Below are 21,794 nucleotides of genomic sequence, written 5' to 3'. Positions count from 1 at the left end.
GTGGATTATCTCAAACACCATTGTTAGTTTGATGCTATGTAATGGCCATACATAAACACAGTAGTCTAGATGTCTGACAACAAATGTTCTCCACAGAACCAACATGGTTTCCATTTTAAGTGTTTTGATTGATCTCAGAATCCAATCAGCCATTCACCTATGCATTGCCACCATTTTAGTAATATGCACACCAAATGATGCATCATTATCCATTTGCATTCCCAGGTTGTGCATTGACTGTGACGTCAAACTTGCAATACCTTATGGTCCTCTGTATTCTGATTGTAGTCTGTTTGTGGGCCAATAAAAGAGCACTTGAGAATTTTCAGCATTGAAGTGAATGTTGAGACCACTTGTATACTGTATACAGGTCTTTCTATAGTTGTGTGTCATCATCAGGGTCTCTGATTGCTTGTGCATCACCAGCATAGTTAAGGAGAGTAGTTGTATTGGAAAATTACAAAAGTAGTAGTCCAAGTGCAGTTCCCTGAGGGACTCTGCTTAACATTGATGTTTCTTTAGAACAGTTGTTCTCAACCGGTGTCCATATGGCCCCTGAAGGTCCATATAAGATTTTTAGGGGTCCATACAATAAAATAGTAAATTGGAGATCAACAATAGTATTTTAAGAGCCCCTGAAAAAAATTTGCCTTAGATGTATGCATTGGTATGTTTTGCAAGAAATAGCCAGGTTTCTTACTCTAACATTTTAGATAGTTCAACCTATACAAGTTAATCTGTGAAAAACAAAATAGGCATTTTGAAAAATGTTTCTATAAAACTACTTTTTAAACATCGAATGGCTTATGGGGGCCCACTATATTAAAATAGTAATCAAAGGGGTCCGTTGATTAAAGAATCATTGAGAAACCCTGCTTTAGAGCACTGTTGACTGCAACTAGCTGACTCTTACCTTTTAAAAAGTCCCACAACCACTCCCTTAGTTTTCCTCCTATGCTCAGATCATGCACTTTGTGACATTAACTTTATCAAAGTCAAGATATAACACATCCACATTTATGTAACTGACATGTTGTTTCAATACCTAATTTCAAAATGAATCCATTTGAGACAAAACTTCTTCCTAGACAGAAGCAATATTTTAGGCATCCATCAGTTAGAAAATATTAAAGTTCCAGTTATTTCCATTTATTTCTTACATATTCTTTTAGGTTCATGTTTCAACATCCACCTACAACCTACAATCATCTACACCCATCCTCACTCACAATTGTTCAGAATTTTTTGTATGACTGTAATCTTTCCTTCGATTGGTTGTTCACCTCTATGGCTGGAGAGAATTATCCCGCTTGTATCCATATTACTAATATTTGTTCTGTTAAAGGAAAAGAATAAAAATTATCCTTATGCATTTGGTAAATTTTTTTTCCTTTTGATTTTTCATTTAGTCATAAAGTCCTTAGCATTTGTATATAGCTGCTATTTCAATCTATTTAGATTTCTTCAGTATGACGTACTTAACCAGCAAGGATCTGTTAAACATTATAATTAAATATCTACTTGGTAGCATCATCTGCTTCCCTCTTTTTGCCAATTTCTCTAAGCCTGTCTTTAATTATGTACCTATCTTTTAGCTCTGTTTACCTGTCATCTCATCTTCAGTGTTTCTGGGACCTTTCCCAGCCACACACATTTGCAAAACTCTGCATTATATTTACTATAAGATTTGCTCACCAAGCAAAATGCTTAGCAGTATTTCACTCATTTTTACGTTCTGAGTTCAAATTCCACTGAGTTCAACTTTGCCTTTCATCCTTTCAGGGTCAATAAATCAAGTACCAGTGAAACACTGGGGTCGATGTAATTGACTAGTTCTCTCCAACCAAATTACATGCTTTGTGCCTGTAGTAGAAAGGATTATTATTCTTGTTGTTATTATTATTATTATCATCATTATTATTATTAAGGTGGTGAGCTGGCAGAATCGTTAGCATGCTGAACAAAATGTTTAGTGGTATTTTGCCTGTCACAACGTTCTGAGTTCAAATTCTGCCAAGGTCAACTTTACCTTTTATCATTTTAGGGTTCGATAAAATGAGTATCAGTTGAACACTGGGGTTGATGTAATAGATACATCCCCTCTCCCAAAATTACTGCCGTTATGGCAAAATTTGAAATCATTATTATTATTATTATTATTATTATTATCATTATTATTATTATTATTATTATTATTATTATTATTATTATTATTATTATTATTATTATTATTATTATTATTATTATTATTATTATTATTATTAAAGGGGGCGAGCTGGCAGAATTGTTAGCATGCCGGGCGAAATGTTTAGCGCTATTTCGTCTGCCGTTACATTCTGAGTTCAAATTCCGCTGAGGTCGACTTTGCCTTTCATCCTTTCGGGGTCGATAAATTAAGTACCATGTGTGCAACATGGGGATCTTATAATAAGATAAATGGCGCATAATCTTACATGTGGGGCTCACTTAGAATTTTCTTCAGGTCAAGTAGCCCATCCGGCTTAAGGTCCCTGAATAAGGGTTGTTTAAGGATGTTGAATGAAACACTCATGTTTCCAGAGGTGAATTATACAAACCCCAAAGAATTCCTCTCGACACATGGCTATGATGCTCCCTCGCTACTTTCGCTTGTGATCAGAGATACACATATCGTCAGCCACTGGGGGACATGCACAACTGGTTAAAATCAAACAATTGGCAAGCAAATCTATGCTATTGAGCAGAATATTTGCTGTAGCCCATCTTTTATACCAAGACAAAACAATGTACATAATAACACTTCCAACCAGTTAAGATCAAAAACCACGAGAGCCACTGCCTGGTACTACATCAGGGCATTATTATTATTACTACTACTACTACTACTACTACTACTACTACTACTACTACTATTACTACTACTACTATTATTATTATTATTATTAAATAAAGAAATCTTTATTCACACCGTTACTGTCTGTAGTAAATGCGTCCAGTCTGTCACTAGAAATATCTGCCACCATTTCCTGGCTTGTTCACACCACTCTCTCTTTGTTTTGGATTTCTTTGAAATACCTGGAAGCTATTTCATCATATTTTGTTGACACAGATGGTAACCATTTCTCACTGAACCTCTTCCCACCATCCCTAGCCACACACACATACACTGTACTCACAGCTGCAGGCGCAGGTCCACACAAGCAGACACACATATGCAAATACTTCTCAGCTTGCATCTCACACACACACCAGATGTATGCACACATTTGTGTGACTAAAATGAACTATGTCACACGTCACCAGAGAGGTAGTGTTTGCTTTCTGTTACTTGAAAAACTTGCAAATCACAAAATTAAACAATTAAAAGCTTCACACGTCTTAATTTCTCATTAAATATTTGTCAGAAAGTGAAGAGAAAGAAAATAGAAAAGATATAAATACACAAAAATGAATTATTCAAGTGTATGTTTAAAAATAAACTGTCAGTCGACTTGACTTCTTTACAACATGCTATATTGATGTTTAAATTCTCTCCATTTAAGAACACAGAGATCTCACTTTAAGTGGAAACTGTGTCAAAGACAAACTTTGGGGAGTGTGATGATGTTGCGGAAATCTGATCTGATTGTAGGAATGTGACAAGGTTGCAAAAAATACAAGGACAATTTTGACACCTCAACAAATAAGTGAAGAAGGACTTTAAAGATTTTCCTGTGTTCTTGACACTACCCTTGGTGCCTTTGTTACAATGAATTTCCAAAATAATGAAGAATTTAGTAAAATAATTTTGTTATCATTAAACTGGTGTTTGGAGCAAATTAAGACGAAATGTTAATGGAATTTTTTTAATTATCTTATCTTAGCTTAATTTAGTGGACTCAGCTCTGAAGTCTGAGAATAACTTGTTCCTCTTCTTACTCTTCTCCAACCTGCCTCAGCGGACCTGAAGACTGTCATGAGCGTTGTCCCTCCTTCACTGGCGAAACCAAAAACAAAGACATTTTAAAATTGTCTTGATCCACTATACAAAGACAGACTCTTCATTGATGGGCATTAATGGATTAAAGGATTCATTATTTGACTGATTTCATTAAAGAATACTTTATTACTTCAGAAATGGATATAGGGCAAAGTTGACATCAGCTGGATTTGAACTCAGCATGCAGTGTCAAGCCACGATTATGAGCTACTGTTACTCTCTCACTCTTTCTCTTTCTCTTCCTCCTCCCCCCGTCCACCTGTTACATTTTTACTGGGTCAAGAGTGGGAAGGTGAAGAGGGAGTCAGTGTCACCTTGTCCCAAACAGACACTTGAAGACCATTAAGAAAGGCATGGCACAAGCTGATACCAAATCAGTGTTAATAGAAAGCAATGCCAGTCTTATGCTATCATTATGAAACTAAGAGAGCCAACCCATAGCTGTGTCATGGAGATAACATCAGTAATCATTCTTTGGGGTCAGATATTATTTGTTTCTTTTATTAGGGGCTGCGACCTTAATCTTTACTGATTCTTCTAAACCAATTACCTATAAAATTTTATAGCATGCTGATTACTTGATAAAAATCATTAACATGATTTTTATCCTTATATTCTAGGAAATGTTTAGGCGATGACTACTGACCGAGACCTTTGGAAATGTGCTGTGCGTGAGAAGACCCGGCAAGCCAAGTGAGATCGTTGCCAGGGCCCCTGGACTGGCTCTTGTGCGAGTGGCACATAAGATGTACCATCCTGAGCGCGACCGTTGCCAGTACCGCCTGACTGGCCTTGTAGGGTTTTCGAGCGAGATCATTGCCAGTGCCCCTGGACTGGCTCTTGTGCGGGTGGCACATAAAAGACACCATTTTGAGCGTGGCCGTTTTCGTGCGGGTGACACGTAAAAGCACCCACTACACTCTCTGAGTGGTTGGCGTTAGGAAGGGCATCCAGCTGGAGAAACTCTGCCAAATTAGATTGGAGCCTGGTGTAGCCATCCGGTTGCACCAGTCCTCAGTCAAATTGTCCAACCCATGCTAGCATGGAAAGCGGACGTTAAACGATGATGATGATGATGATGATATATATATATATACATACACACACACACACACCCACGTATATCTACATTCATACATATATATGAATATGTGTATAATTAATTCAACATACTGCCAGGTGTATACCCAAGCTCTAATTAACAACAACAACACACACACACACACATATATATGATAATAATACTAATATTGTATACAACTTGAAATGTTTGCCTTGCCTTAATGTTTGCTGTCTTGTTTAACAATTTTATATATGCCCAGAATTAGACAGGCTTGGAGAAGAAGGGTGTGGAAGTTTAAAGACCCTGCAAACGGACAGAGACTTAGAGACAAGTTACTTGAAGCATTTAACGAAATAGAAGGGGATATAGCATCATACAACGTGGAAGACAATTGGAGATTTCTGCGGGACAACCTGTTGAAAGCCACCGGCCAGATTTGTGGGTGGTGTAAGGTCCCCTCCCAACCCAGAGTAACGTGGTGGTGGAACAAGGAGGTAGACAGGGCTATTAGACAAAAGAAACAAGCTTGGAAGGACTGGAAGAACGGTGGTAGCAGGGAATTGTACCAATGTGCCAGAAGGGAGGCTAGGCGACAGGTTTATTTAGCCAGAGGGGAAGCAGATAAGGAAAGATTTGCCAATGTTCTGCGCCGTGAGGACCAAAGACTCGAGGTATTTCGGGTTGCAAGACAGTGTAGGAGAGAGAATAGTGATGTTGTAGGAGAGAAATGTGTTCGCATGGATGATGGTACGCTTGCATTAAATGAGGATGCAAAGAAAGAGGTCTGGAGATGCCACTACGATAGATTGCTTAATAAAGAGAATGAATGGGAGAAAGAGAGCCTGCCTTATGTCGACCCAATAGAGGGACCAGCTATCCGAGTTGATAGTACCAGGGTAGATAAAGCAATTAAGAGTATGAAGACCGGGAAAGCCCCCGGCCCATCAGGAATCACTGCAGAGATGCTCAAAATATCTGGCAGTGTTGGCTATAGCCTAGTCACCCGTATTACGAACCAGGTGATACACGAAGGAGTCATACCCTATGACTGGTGTAGCAGCATCATAGTCAACTGCTACAAAGGTAAAGGGGACGCTTTAGATACAAATAATTACAGAGGCATCAAGCTGTTAGATCAGGTTATGAAAGTTACAGAGAGGGTCATAGCCCAACTAATTAGGGAGCGAATCAATTTAGATGAGATGCAGTTTGGGTTCGTGCCAGGTAAAAGCACTACTGATGCCTTATTTCTAGTGAGACAGTTGCAAGAGAAATACCTAGCCAAGGATAAACCTCTGTACCTGGCTTTCGTTGACATGGAGAAAGCCTTTGACAGGGTCCCCCGATCCCTTATCTGGTGGTCAATGAGGAAACTTGGGATAGAAGAATGGCTAGTGAGAGCTGTGCGAGCCATGTACAGAGATGCGGCCAGTAAGGTGAGGGTTGGAAATGAGTACAGCAATGAATTCCGGGTAGAGGTAGGGGTCCACCAAGGTTCCGTCCTCAGCCCCCTATTATTTACCATAGTCCTCCAGGCAATCACAGAGGAGTTCAAGACAGGTTGCCCCTGGGAGCTCCTCTATGCTGATGACCTTGCCCTAATTGCGGAGTCACTATCAGAACTAGAGGAGAAGTTTCAGGTGTGGAAGCAAGGTCTATAATTGAAGGGCCTTAGAGTCAACCTAGCTAAAACCAAAATCCTATTAAGTAGGAAGGTAGATAAAACACAAACCCCTTCAGGTAGATGGCCCTGCTCAGTATGTAGAAAAGGAGTAGGTAGTAACTCTATAAGATGTACCCGGTGCAAGCTATGGACACATAAGAGGTGCAGCAACATCAAAGGCAGGTTAACTAGCAAGTTAGTTTTTGTTTGTGGCAGATGTTCAGGTGCAATAAAGACTGCAAACAAACAGGAAACAACTTCTATCTCATTCCAGGGTGAAAAACTAGAGGTAGTCGATAGCTTCCGCTATCTGGGCGACCAAGTTAGTAGTGGGGGTGGGTGCGCTGAAAGTGTAGCTGCTAGAATAAGAATAGCCTGGGCAAAGTTTAGAGAGCTCTTACCCCTGCTGGCGACAAAGGGACTCTCACTCAGAGTAAAAGGCAGACTGTATGACGCATGCGTACGAACAACCATGCTACATGGCAGTGAAACATGGGCTGTAACTGCTGAGGACATACGTAAGCTCGCAAGGAATGAAGCCAGTATGCTCCGTTGGATGTGTAATGTCAATGTGAATACCCGTCAGAGTGTAAGTATCTTGAGAGAAAAGCTGAACATTAGAAGCATCAGTTGTGGCGTGCAAGAGAGACGATTGCGCTGGTATGGACATGTGGTGAGAATGGAGGAGGATAGCTGCGTGAAAAAGTGCCACACCCTAACAGTTGAGGGAACCCGTGGAAGAGGTAGGCCCAGGAAGACCTGGGCTGAGGTGGTGAGGCAAGACCTTCGTACATTGGGCCTCACCGAGGCGATGACTACGGACCGAGACCTTTGGAAATGGGCTGTGCGTGAGAAGACCCGGCAAGCCAAGTAAGATCGTTGCCAGTGCCCCTGGACTGGTTCTTGTGCCCCTGGACAGTTCTCACAGGTTGTATGGTGTACATATATATATATATATATATATATATACTAGCAGAAATACCCGGCGTTGCCCGGGTTAAAGAGAATAATGAAATCTAAAAACGCCGTCTAGACTACGCATCATCTTTATATATAGAGATGTATATACACACACACACCCAAACACACGTATATATATGTATATCAATATAAATATATGAAAGTCAATGAAGTTTCGTAAAAGAAGGTGATCATGTACATACTTTCTTGCTGTTGTGATTATAACACCTCATTGTAAACTATGTTCCTTGTTTTCCCTTGTGGAGCATATACAAATAGGTTTTTTGTTGCTGCCCACTCTTGAGCAGCCAACATACAGTTGTCCATGTGAGAAGCAGGGCTCTTCCAAGAGAAGACCAGCTACAGACAGTGTTTGACCCTGAGATTTGTTTATGGACATGGCAAAAGTCACACGAAGGGGGAATTGTAGTCTTCTGAATGTAAAAGGAATGTCTGCTCCTGATGGAGTAAGAGGAATTCTTGGAATAAAGACGTCATCCCCTTTTGCACATCCAGAAAGAATGGTAGCCTCGATAATGTGTGACATCATTTTCTAAATAATGCTCATCTGTTATGTTCGGGTTAAAATTTCATCAACATCAAAAATATATGAATTTTCATGGGAGTTATGGCCGTTATGCAAAGAATATAATTTCCAAATTTCATAAAGATCCATTCAGTACTTTTGACGTAGTTTTGGATAAGAAAACAAATGACTAATGTGTGTGTTTGTGAGCATGTGTATGTGTGTGTGATGGGTGTATATATGTATAGATATCTGTATGCATGTATATATGTATACATGTGTACATATTACGTGTACATCTATATATATACATCTACACATATGTATACATATACATGTATGTATAGATCTATATATATATACATATACGTGTACATCTATATGTATACATATACATCTCTCTCTCTTTCTCTCTCTCTCTTTCTCTCTCTCTCTTTCTCTCTCTCTTTCTCTCTCTCTCTTTATCTCTCTCTTTCTCTCTCTCTCTTTCTCTCTCTGAAAGTATCTGTCATTACAGTATCGAAATGGTGTACATATACATGTATATGTATACATATACATGTATATGTATACATATACATCTCTCTCTCTCTCTCTCTTTCTGTCTCTCTCTTTCTGTCTCTCTCTTTCTCTCTCTGTGAAAGTATCTGTCACTACAGTATCGAAATGTGATTGTTTCAGTTAGTGGAATAGTTTCATTTTTAAAGTGAAAGTATTTGACATGAGTGTTTTTGTTTCACTTTTGACACGTAATACTTAAATAGTGGAGGAGATATTATGTTGCCGTGTGCTCGAACTCTGCAAGAAGTTAATAATTTTTTTTGACTAAAACACAACTGGAACCCTAAGTAAGGCATGTGTAAAATTTGAATGAAATTGGTTGCGTAGTTCTCGAGTTTTAGGGATTCACACAGACAGACAGACAGACAGACAGACACACATTCTCATTTTTATATATATAGATATATACACACACACACACGCACACACACATATGCTTTCTATCATACATCTGTTCAATCATCTTTTTTTTTTCTCCCTGGCTGAGTCAAAAGGAAAGGATGGTTCCTATCACCTTCACATGTCCAAATGGACTGTGGCTGTTAATGGTTCTCTTAACCCTTTACATGTCACTATCTGCAGGAACACTAGGGGAATGACATTCTGGAAAGGACTGGGTGTAGTGATTAGTGATGGGCCAGGCAGGATTGAACAAAGCAGGTACGATAAGAGAAGGAGTGGTGAGTGGATCAGGCATGGGTCCAGCTAGTTTCGAGGGACAGAGGCCATTATAGTTGAGGTAGAAACGGCAGAGAGAGTGAACATGTTTCTTATGGGGCAGAAGCTGGAGTGTATTTTGGAGTGGTTTTGTGTCAATCAGCTGGGTGAACCCTAAAAAAAGGGGGGGGACCAACAGGATAGTCAGAACTTGATGATGTTTGATCATAAGTTTACTTGTTTGTGGTTAACCTGTGGCTAAACAACAACACAATTTGTTGTCATCATCAACACCTTCGTCATTGTCGTCGTCATCATCGTCATCATCATCATCATCGCCATCGTCATCATCATCATCATCATCATCATCACCATCATCATCATCATAACAACAACCATTGTCAGCATTTCTAATCACACCGACATTCCTTCTCCCCCTATCCCCTGCCACCACACTCTGTCCTCAAACTGTTGCAGACAGATGATGCAACCGGATGCACATGACGGCATAAAGAAAACAACTTTGGGTGAATGCAGTGAACATCTGTTGACTGAATGCATAAACATCACCACAACGCCCAGGGCATGTAGTACAACTGACTGGGATAGAAGTGCAATTAAATGCACATTAGGGTGCACAGTTCAGGAAAATACAGAAACTGAGTGTATACATCTGTTAATTGAATTTAGGAAACTACATGTGGTATCACCGTAGCAGCCAGAATAGAGAGTAATAAAGTAAATACACCTGGCAGGTGCACCAGGTAATTCAATGCAGACAGAGTGATTAAGTGCAGATATTATTTAGTAATGCTGCATCTCTGGTGTCACTAACAGACCAGATGTTCTTCGTTTCCTGGCAGACATTGAAAATGGTTGGAATCTCTTTGGCAGTGACGGGGGTACAAGGCAGGTGGGGAGCAGATGTTTCTCATTCCAGTGGTTGTTCATATTCTTGCTATAGTTGTTTTTGTCAAAGTAGTAGTAGTAGTAGTAGTTTTTGTTGTTGTTGTTGTGGAGTCATAGGTCAACTCTGAGAAAGCCATTCCAACCATCATGGCCATTTGAATTTCAAACATATTACCCTAAGACATTCCCAACTCACATACACCCCTCCTCTTCCCCTACCTCAGATCCCTGACTAACTCCTACTTCTAGTCCTTTCCTGCCATTACATCAGCCCTCTGGAAATTCCTTTCAACTGATCATGAGAAATCGTAACCACATCAATCTCACAGATCTTGGAGGTCCCATCAAAGCCATGGACACAGCTCTTTCCCTTCAGATCAAATCAACTAAAATAGAAAGTATCCATAGGTAATTGGCCATATTCGATATTTTCATGGAGAATCTTCTTGGTGAACTAAAGTCATTTAGAATAAGATGTTCTCTTGAAAAGCACAACAAAATGGTGAAGGTTGCACTTCTAAATATACATAGAACCTGGCTTCTATAAATATTTAGTGTAGTATCTACTTGTCTATTTCTCCACTGATGCTTATTCTATCACCAACAGCATCTTGTCTCATTCTTCTATAATTAAGGGTTCACAGAATGTCTGGAGGGAGGTGACCCAACAAAACATGATAATTCATGGTTGTGTGATTAAGAAATTAACTTTCGAACTGCAAGGTGTCAGGCTCAATTCCACTGAAGAGCATTTATGGTTGTGTGATTAAGAAATTCGCTTTCTAATTTTAGGATTTCAGGTTCGGTTCCACTGAAGAGCATTTTCGAGCAACTATCATCTATCATAAACTTAACTCAAACAAAATCTTGTAAATGAAATTTAATAGACAGAAACTGTATGGAAGCCTGACAGAAGGAATTTTCCTGTTTTCTTGAGACTTAATCAATTATTCAGTTTAGCGTGAAAATCTGGTTGTTGGATGTTTTTAGTAGGTTCCATTTCATTGCAAACATTCAAGTCAGCATTTCAGCCCAAGGAAAATTCTAGACTTCCCCCCAGTCCTTTTGTGCCCACCACCTCCCATCCCTGCTGTTCTTCAGTTTCTGATTAAGCCATTAAAATATAATTTATAAACATCAACTTCTTTCCTAGCCACCTTCCTTATTTCATCACTCATCACCATTTCATCATTCTTTCATCACTCTTTCATCACTCATCACCCATTTCTCTTTCTGTTTGATTTACAATCTTTCATATAAACTAAATGATTTCATTTTAATCTTCATTAATTTCTTTAATTCTTCATCGTTATTCTTTTTGTTTTTCTTGTTTCCAGTTCCATTTTGGACATCCTACCGCTTCCTGTTGGCCATTCTAGGATTCTTGGGATTTGTAAACATTTACACAATTCGTGTGAACATGTCTGTGGCAGTGGTATGTATGGTGAACCACACAGCTGTCCTTGGAACTTCAGCAACAAACCCCTACAACACCACATTCAACGACACATCTACCAATCTTGAGGATGATATTTGTCCTGTTAACACTGATACAAATAGTGCTGAAAAAAGCAAAGGCAAGGCTGATGTAAGTATTATGTTCTTTATCATGATATTTGTGCTTGGCTTTGACACATTGTCACATAAGCATTTACTAACAAAAACAAGAGCACCCATTATTATTGGCATAAATGTGAATCTGTAATCCAGATATAGAAGCTGGAGGTTTCAAAGCAATTGTCCATAGATAGTTATCTTCTTTCTCTTTGATTTTCAAAAAGATATTCACATCAGCAGGGCAGCTGAACTCTAAGATGGTACATATTTTTTTTCTTGTCTCTCTTTTATTCTTTTACTTGTTGCTGTCATTTGACTGTGGCCATGCTGGAGCACCACCTTTTAGTCAAAGAAATCCACCTCTGGACTTATTCTTTGTAAGCCTGGTGCTTATTCTATCACTTCTGCCAAACCATTAAGTTATGGGGACGTAAACACATCAAGATCGGTTGTCAAGCAATGGTGGTGGGGAGGGGTCAAACACAAACACACAGACATAAATATATACATATACACACACACACACACACACACACACACACACACACACATATATATATATATATTTATATATATACAACGGGCTTCTTTCAGTTTCCGGCTACCATATCCACTCACAAGGCTTTGGTCGGCCCGAGGCTATAGTAGAAGACACTTGCCCAAGGTGCCACGCAGTGGGACCTAACCTGGAACCATGTGGTTGGGAAGCAAGCTACTTACCATACAGCCACTCCTGCTGGTCTTCTTTGAAATATGTTAACCCTGTTGTTTGGGGGTTGTATAGTGGTCATCAGTAAAAGAGTGCTTCCTGAAGAGCCCACTTCTGACACTAGGATGGTCTCAATATTAAGTTCATGTATTTGTAACTGTTGTTTAGCAGGTGGTGTCTGAGAGAGAGACAATACGAGATTCAAAGGTTGTCTGCATGGATCTCATGTCCCCACTTCCTTCTTCTCAAGTAGAGTCTGTCGATATCACTGTTTCCAGTTGATGTCATGATTTTACAGGTTTTAAGGTCAATGGAGTGGATTTTTTCAACAGACAGTCGAGTACCCCAAATGAGGGAATCAATGCCAGTACTGCAAGTGCAGAGTTCCAACTGCTATATTTTCCTAAGCAAGCGAAAGCGAAATCGGGATAGCACCTGTGCCCAGCGTCGCCTTTCTGGCACTTGCGCCCGTGACATGTGCAAGGATTTTCGAACGAGATCGTTGCCAGTGCCCCTGGACTGGCTCTTGTGCGGGTGGCACATAAAATACACCATTTTGAGCATGGCCATTGCCAGTACCGCCTGACTGGCCGTCGTAGGATTTTCGAGCGAGATCGTTGCCAGTGCCCCTGGACTGGCTCTTGTGCGGGTGGCACATAAAATACACCATTTTGAGTATTGCCGTTGCCAGTACCGCCTGACTGGCCTTCGTGCCGGTGGCACGTAAAAAGCACTCACTACACTCTCTGAGTGGTTGGCATTAGGAAGGGCATCCAGCTGTAGAAACTCTGCCAAATCAGATTGGAGCCTGGTGTTGCCATCTGGTTTCACCAGTCCTCAGTCAAATCGTCCAACCCATGCTAGCATGGAAAGCGGACGTTAAACGACGACGATGATGATGATGATGATGATGATAATATTCTTGGGTCACTATTTTTATTCACAGTACCTTCTTCATATGATATAATTTCATCAATGCCTTGGTTTTTGTAGCATTCTTTGTAGGGGACAGGAGAGACAGAGAGACTATTGAGTTACAGGCTCTGGTATTGAGGGACTGATTTTACACATGCAACATATACAAACATTTGTGACCAAATTTCATTCCTATGTCAGCTGTATGTATGTATTGTATATATGTAGGTATTGTATATATGTAGGTATTGTATATATGTATGTATGTATGGATGGATGGATGGATGGATGGATGGATGGATGGATGGATGGATGGATGGATAGAAGCATGTATGTATGTAAATATGTCAGGTCATTCTTAGTGCTACTAGTAACATGTAACCTAGTGCAAATTGTTGCATGACTAGGCCATCATTTACTAAACCGGCAACCCTACCAGGACTGCTTGATAAGGAGGGTGGTTTCATTGAAAACTCTGTAGGACCAAAAACAAACCCTACCAAAAGATGGACAAGCTCCGTTGACCAATTGCTATCCAACAAATGAGAATGAGAAATCCCTAGTCTTTGTTTAGACATTTCTCAAGAAGGAAACTTCTGATGTTACACCTACAATTTCATTTGCATCAAATGATGTATTCTAGTGCTCCACTTTTTAAAAAATGCATATTTTGTATAGAGAGTAAGATTGATCCTGTGTAAGACCTTTTCTACCTTTAAAAAGCTTCAGGTTGGGTCATCACTTGATTTTTAGCATCTATATTACATATGCGTTGCTGACCAGAGTTGAAAAAGGTAAAATACTCCATGAAAAATTCTGAGATAGAATGAAGGTGGTAACTCTCTGAACACCTGTTGCAAGAGGTGCCCATCATTGCCATATTTGAGCAAAAGATTGTTGGTCCCCAGCAGGACTGGAAAGTCATACTCATGCTGCTTTATAAGAACAATCAAGCAATGGTATTGTTCGAAATTGAGTTGCAGCCCTTATGAACGTATATATGTATGATTGCATTGCATTTGTGTACTTGTGTATTTATGTATCTATGCATGTATGTATGAATATATGTATGTATATATATGTATATATGTATATATATAAGTATGTTTGTATATATGCTTGTATGTAGGTTTGTATGTACGTATGTATGTGTGTATGAACGAACGACTGAATAAGCTGACTTCTGTCACATAGATGTGTGTATGTGTATGTGTGTGTGCGTGTGCATGTGTGTGTCTATGTGTGTGTGTGTGCGTGTGTCTGTGTGTGTGTGTGTGTCTGTGTGTGTGTGTGCCTCTGTGTGTGTGTGTGTGTGTGTGTGTGTGTGTGTGTGTGTGTGTGTTGGCACTCACCAATAATGTTTTATGAACACAGAATCCATTAGATTTCTTAATATTTCAAAAATGGTTCTGCAGGAATTCCGGAAGGAATTCTTTGTATCGATGTATTTAGCAATGAAATATCATTAATAGACATTCAATTATTTACCTCATTAAACTTTTTTTGCTTGAAATTGCTTTTAACAATTTCTTAGAAAATTATATCAAACTGTTTAAATTCCATTAATTTCTAAAAGACATTTCTGTTAGAAGAGTTTCTGAAATTCTTTGACTCTTTTACTGGTTTTGGAGAAATGGGGCTGGGCAGACTTGTTAGATCATCTGATATAATGTTTTGCATTATTTGCTCCAGCTTTTTCCGTTCTGAGTTCAAATCCTGCTGAGGTCAACTTTGGTTTTCATTCTTCCAGGGTCAATAAAATGAAGAACTAGTCATTTCTTTGCATTAATTTACTCAACAAACCTCTCCCCTAGTTTCATGCCAATTAAGAAATATTTTCACTGTTTTCTCAATATTTAGTCATAATTATTGATCTATCATGAATTTCAATCTTATTTTATCAATCACTAACTATAACTTGGTGTGGCCAAGTGGCAGGCTGTAAATGTCCCGGAAAATAAATATTGAACTATAATTCCCATCCTTAATGAGATGAAATTATTACTTTAATCATTTATTTTATGTTTATACAAGTTGGATACAAGTTGCTAATGGCTCAAATAGGTCATTGTATGCTTGTCAATGGTGAGAGCATTGCTAAAACATCTTTGCAACTCAATCAAAACAATGTTATTACTTAGGTTTGAAAATCTTGTTTTATTGATTTTTCTCAATGAGGTTTACATTTTTACTGATATACATTAGTGATTCATACACACACACACACACACATGTATTTCTATGTACTTAAGTATGTATACATATTATGTCAGGTTGCTCCTAAGTGCTTCAAATGACAAGTAATCCAGTCCATCATGTTACATGACTAGGTCATCAGTGACACTCCAACAGGACCAGCTGAATGAAGGGGGAGGGGTTCCAAGAAATCCTGACAGACAGAAAAAGACTTGTCAAAAGACTGGTTAGTCTGGCACCTTTCTATCTATCATTTTTTACTTGTTTCTGTCATTAGACTGCGGCCATGCTGGGGCACTGCCTTGAAGAATTTTAGTTAAATGAATCGATCCCAGCATGCATTATGTTTTAAGCTTGGTATTTATTCTATCAATCTTTTTCCAAACAGCTACGTTATGGGGATGTAAACGCACTAACACTGGTCATCAAGTGGTGCTGGTGGACACACACACACACACACACACACACACACACACATATTTGTAGGATTCACCAGAATCAAGGTATTTTAATGCTAAGGACACCAAACAAGGTTTCGAAATCCACACATCCATATACAAACATATACAAACATATACACCATATACACCATATACACCATATACACCATATACAAACATGTCAGCCTATACCCATACATATACAAACATATTCATACTCACATACACACATACAGGAACACACCACTATACACATACTTACAGATATACATGTACATGAAATTATACACCCATGCACATCAGCATGCAGTTTCATGGTCCAGTGTAAGTTCCAGAGCCAAAATTCAGATTATTCTCTCAAATATAATGCTTATTTTTTCACATTGTTTCGAATTAATCATGCATTGTCTTGTGAGTTCAAACTTTTGATAAAGTGATTATTTATTTTTTACAATATTATAGGGTAGGTGTGAGATGTTGAATCTGACCAGTTTGAGCATAAAAGAGGCAGAATGTTTTAGCCAAATATGGCTGGTTTAAATCCTAAAGGGTTAAGGTCCACTACAGCTGTTTCAGACATGCTTTTTATTGTTGAAAAATTTGATTACATCGGGGGGAAAAGAAGTCCAGTGGCTTTGGGTGAATTAAAATTTGAAATTCGGTTTGGAGAAAAAAAAAAACCAAGATGTAGAATGTGGATTGACCCTCTCATTTTGGTCACAAATAAGAACCAAATTTTGCATTTTATGGCTGGTGCTGGTGTTGGTGACATGTAACAACTTCCATGCCAGTGACACATAAAAGAACCTGTGACACGTAAAAGATTCCATACCAATGACACAGAGAAGGCACCCACTACACTCTGTTGAATGGTTGGCATTAGGAAGAGCATCCAGCCATAGAAACCAAGCCAAAACATATAACTGGAACTTGGTGCAGCTCTCTGGCTTACCAGTTCCACTCAAGTCGTCTAACCCATGCCAGCATGGAAAGTGGACATTAAATGATGATGATGATGTTGAATTCACCTGAAGAAAACATTACTCTTTTTTTTAAGAGAAAACATTTCTTTTTTAAAAGAAAACATTTTTTTTAAAAGAAAACATTTCTCTTTTTGTGTTAACAACAAACAAGATGAGGACAAATATCCGTCAAATGTAAATAATGTAAATAATGTACATAATTCCTCATCTCTTAAATATAGAACAACATTTCTCTTTTCATGATGTATTCGAATTATTCATCAATAAAAAACACATCTGAAACAGCTGTAGTGAACTTTAACTCATTTGTGTTCATTCTTGTGAACTTTAACTCATTTGTGTTCATTTTTTGTTTTAAATTGACATGACTCTAAGAACAATTACACATTATGAATGCTATAACCTATGTAATTCTAGTACCTTTTTAGCTTTCCTTCTTTTTTTTCCTTTCCTTAACTTTTGCTACCGATGAATACTTTTTGACAACCCAGATTCTTAAAATGAATTTATTGTCTTTCTGTATGAAATGATCGGATATCTACATGAATGAAAATAATTTCAATCCATATTAACATCTAATCTCCTCCATCTATAAAAAATATGGATGAATTTGTTGAACTTAGTCTTATAACTTAAATCATATACTTAATATACTTATATATATATATATATATATATATATATATATACATATATATATATATATATATATATATATATATATATATATATATATATATATATGTATATATGTGTGTGTGTGTGTGTGTGTGTGTGTGTGTGTGTGTGTGTGTGTGTATGTATGTATAAAATCAAAATAAGCAACAAAGATATCCAAAGTTAATGCAGTACAATCGTTTCATGCGACTCCATTTATTTAAGCAATGTGAACATTACATCAAATGTAAAATGCAGAGCAATCCTCAGCTGCACAAAGATATAGAAATTTACTCAAATTACATTTCAACAGGACATACCGTTGTAACTACATTTAAACTCTCCAAGTGCAAAGGAAGAATAAAAAAAAACCATTTTGATTTAGCCAATCCATACAGGCTAGTATTTTACATTTAATGCATTTTACATTTGATGTAATGTTCACATTGCTTAAATAAATGGAGTTGCATGAAACGATTGTACTGCATTAACTTTGAATATCCTTGTTGCTTATTTTGACTTTAATCAACTTATTTTGGAATTGTATGGATAATACCATACTTAATTCTGGTGCCTAAACTTAAGTACCATATTCACCTTGAATCTATATATATATATATATATATATATATATATATATATATATTTCGTATATGTATTTCGTGTGCAAGATTCTTGATGTGGATACGTGTGTTGAAAGAAATACAATTAAACCTTGGGAGAGGCATTATGCCGGTAATAAACACACGCACTGGTTCAGTCCTTTATTAATTTATATAGTTTTTTGTTAAATTATTTCATTGCACTCTTGCAATCTCTTCAGTAACTTGTCTCTCCACTTCCATTTATTTTGAATGTATGATCTGGCGTTGTTTTGGCGTTGTTTCGAAACTGTTCGGTATGAGCATGTGAGTGTGTGCAAGCTCGTATGTGTGCACGCTCATATGTGTGCACGCACTTATGTGTTCGTGCTTATATGTAAGTATGTGTGTCCATATGTGTGTTTGTAACAATTTCGTTTATATCAGATCAGATAGAGACTTTTTTTTTTTTATTTAATATATATATATATATATATACATATATATATATATATATATATATATATATATATATATATATATATACATATATATATATATATATAAATGAGTTTCTTTCTGTTTATAACTATCAAATTCACTCACAAGTTTTTTGTTGGCCCGAGGCTATAGTAGAAGACATTCATCCAAGGTGCCATGCAATGGGACTGAGCCCAGAATCATGTGGTTGGGAAGCAAACTTCTTACCACACAGCCATGCTTGTGCCTACAGGATCAATTCATCCATTCATCCATCTGTTTTCTCTGCCCACTGTTCCAGAGAATATTCCTTTACTATCTCTGAAACCATAAGGTTCTATTTCTAGCAGACCGAGGCAATAATATGTAATGGTCTCCTTGTGGCTTTTCAGAGAGAAATACAGTAAATAAAACCTGTTTCCAGTTTTGGTTTTTATTTGTTTTTTTCTAAATATCTACCTCAATTCCATCTCCTGGCATAAAACATTGTCACAACCACTCACAAAATTAAATCTCTTGGATAAATATTTAAATGTAGGTTTCAAAAAGTGAAATCTGTCAAATAAATAAGAACTGTTTGGTGGAGTAAATATTGAAGTTCTTTGAAAAACTTTGATGATTTCCAGACGGTGGAATAAAATTTGTCAACTTTAACTGATCTGTTAGATTTTTGAGTGAGAGTCCAACTTTCTAGAAATAGCCAAAACTCACTCAAATCACATCTTACTATCTTTAAAAATGAAAGAACACATAATATAGTTGTACTTGCCCCTAAAATGGTGAGATAGCTGTGGCTAGATTGGTTTTCGTCATATGTCATCTCAAATGAAAATGGTTTGTGACTAAACAACAAACAAAATGGAAGCAGAAGGTCAGAAGTTCATGGAGAATGCTTCAATTGATTCATTTGATCCTAGTATTTGAGCAGAATTTTTAATTAATTGACCTTAGAAGGATAATAAGTCCAGTCGACCCCAACAGGATTTGAACTCAAATCATTTTGACTGACACTCCTGCAATTCTACTTCATTCTTTTAGTTAAAATAATATTAATACTAAAGGTGGTGAGCTGGCAGAAACATTAGCACACCAGGTGAAATGCTTAGCGGCATTTTGTCTGTCGTTACGTTCTGAGTTCAAATCCTTTCGGGGTCAATAAATTAAGTACCAGTTGTGTACTGGGGACAATCTAAACGACTGGCCCCCTCCCCCAAAATTTCAGGCCTTGTGCTTAGAGTAGAAAAGAATAATATTAATACTGATTTCCCAAATCCTTGGTTAGCATATAGTAGTAGTGGTAGTGGTAGTAGTAGTAGTAATAACAACAACAATAGTGTTTTCTACAACAGGCATAAGGCCTGAAATTTTGAGAGAGAGGGAACTTGTCAATTACATCAGCCCTAGTACTAAACTGATTCCTATTACATTGACCTCAATGTGCAACTGGTACTTAATTTATCAACCCCGAAAGGATGAAAGGCAAAGACAACCTCAGCAGAATTTGAACTCAGAATGTGCAGACAGATGAAATGCTGCTAAGCATTTTGCCCGGCGTGCTAATGATTCTGCCAGCTCACGATGACGACGACGACGGCGACGACGACTTGTTTGTAATGTCTAAATTTATTTTTTAACCTCTGATTTTTCTTTGTTTCTTTTCCAGAATGGAACATTTTTGTGGGACAAACACATTCAAGGACTTATCTTAGGTTCCTTCTTTTGGGGTTACCTGATGACCCAAGTATTTGGAGGCTGGTTATCCACCAAGTTTGGTGGTCGAAGAGTTTGGGGTTACAATATCATCATTGCATCTATTGCATCATTATTAACACCAGTCGCAGCAGATGCACATTATATCCTACTCATCATGCTGCGAATCCTTATCGGAATGACCACAGTAAGTGACCTTTTCCACCTATTTGCCTTCTTTTCTTTCTCTATCTTTTATTTCATTTTTTTCTTTTATTCGTTTTTTTTTCTTAATTGCTTCAGTCATTTCACCATGCTGAGGCACTGCCTTGAAGGGTTTTAGTCGAACAAATTGACCCCAGGACTTATATTTTTATTGGTCTCTATAGATCTCTTTTACCAAACTGCTAAGTTATGGGGATGTAAACACACCAACACTGGTTGTCAAGTGGTAATGGAAGGACAAACACAGAAACAAAGATACACACACATAGATATATTCATATATACCAGTTGGACCCATGAAAAGTTCACGGAAAACATAAAAAATGTGAGCATCTGTAAAATGTGCATTTGCATTAATTTTTGTATGAAAGAAAAATGGAAGGGAGGGGGCTTGTTTGTGGTTTGTAGAGAAAACATCAAACGTGCCTGAAAAAAAAACATGGCCTTTCCCCGCAATTGAAAGACATGATGAACTATGAAAGAAAGTGAATAAGTACCAGGGGTTGGGAAAGAAGATAGAACTAACACTCGATTGTTCTAGAACTCCCAGAATGAAAACGAAAACACCTGAAAGACTTAGCCTCTATTCATTACTGTCTTTCTCTCTTCTTCATTATTAAAAGAAACTAGAAAAGTCGATTGTATTTCAGTCTAATTGTCATTGTAAATGACTGATGCTTTCCTTTCTCTGTCTCTATTGCTTCACTCCTTTTCTCTATGGTTAAGAGAGTGAAGGTGCATGGCTCAGTGGTTAGGGGTATTTGGCTCACAATCGTAAAGTCATGATGACGATTCTTGGCAGTGTGCTGTGTTCTTGAGCAAGGTACTCTATTTCACCTTGCTGCAGTCCACTCAGCTTACAAAAATGAGTTGTAGCTGTAATTCAAAGGGGACATCCTCGTCACATTCTATGTGAGGTTGTAATAAACCATTTAGGTAAAAATTAATGCAGTGTATATAATTTTATGAATATAACTGAGATACCTGGCATTGCTCAGGATTAAAATGGTATAGTTTGTATATAATATATTACAGCTATGTTGAAACAGGTGATACAGGAAAGTG

The 21,794-nt window shown here is 37.8% G+C and overlaps 1 protein-coding gene across 1 annotated transcript in view; it reads left to right on the top strand.

Annotated features, from left to right (window-relative positions):
- The window catches only part of LOC106872174 (sialin), a 77,808-nt gene that overhangs the window by 15,330 nt on the left and 40,684 nt on the right, over positions 1-21,794 (top strand). Inside the window, exons 2-3 of the mRNA XM_014919064.3 lie at positions 11,635-11,885; positions 20,479-20,712. Of these exons, the coding sequence (XP_014774550.2) occupies positions 11,635-11,885; positions 20,479-20,712 (485 nt within the window). The remainder of the gene's footprint in view (positions 1-11,634; positions 11,886-20,478; positions 20,713-21,794) is intronic.

The sequence above is a fragment of the Octopus bimaculoides genome, chromosome 22, assembly GCF_046866305.1.
Source record: "Octopus bimaculoides isolate indiv1 chromosome 22, ASM4686630v1, whole genome shotgun sequence".
NCBI classification, from domain to species: Eukaryota; Metazoa; Mollusca; class Cephalopoda; order Octopoda; family Octopodidae; genus Octopus; species Octopus bimaculoides.
This window is presented reverse-complemented; position numbering and strand designations above follow the sequence as displayed.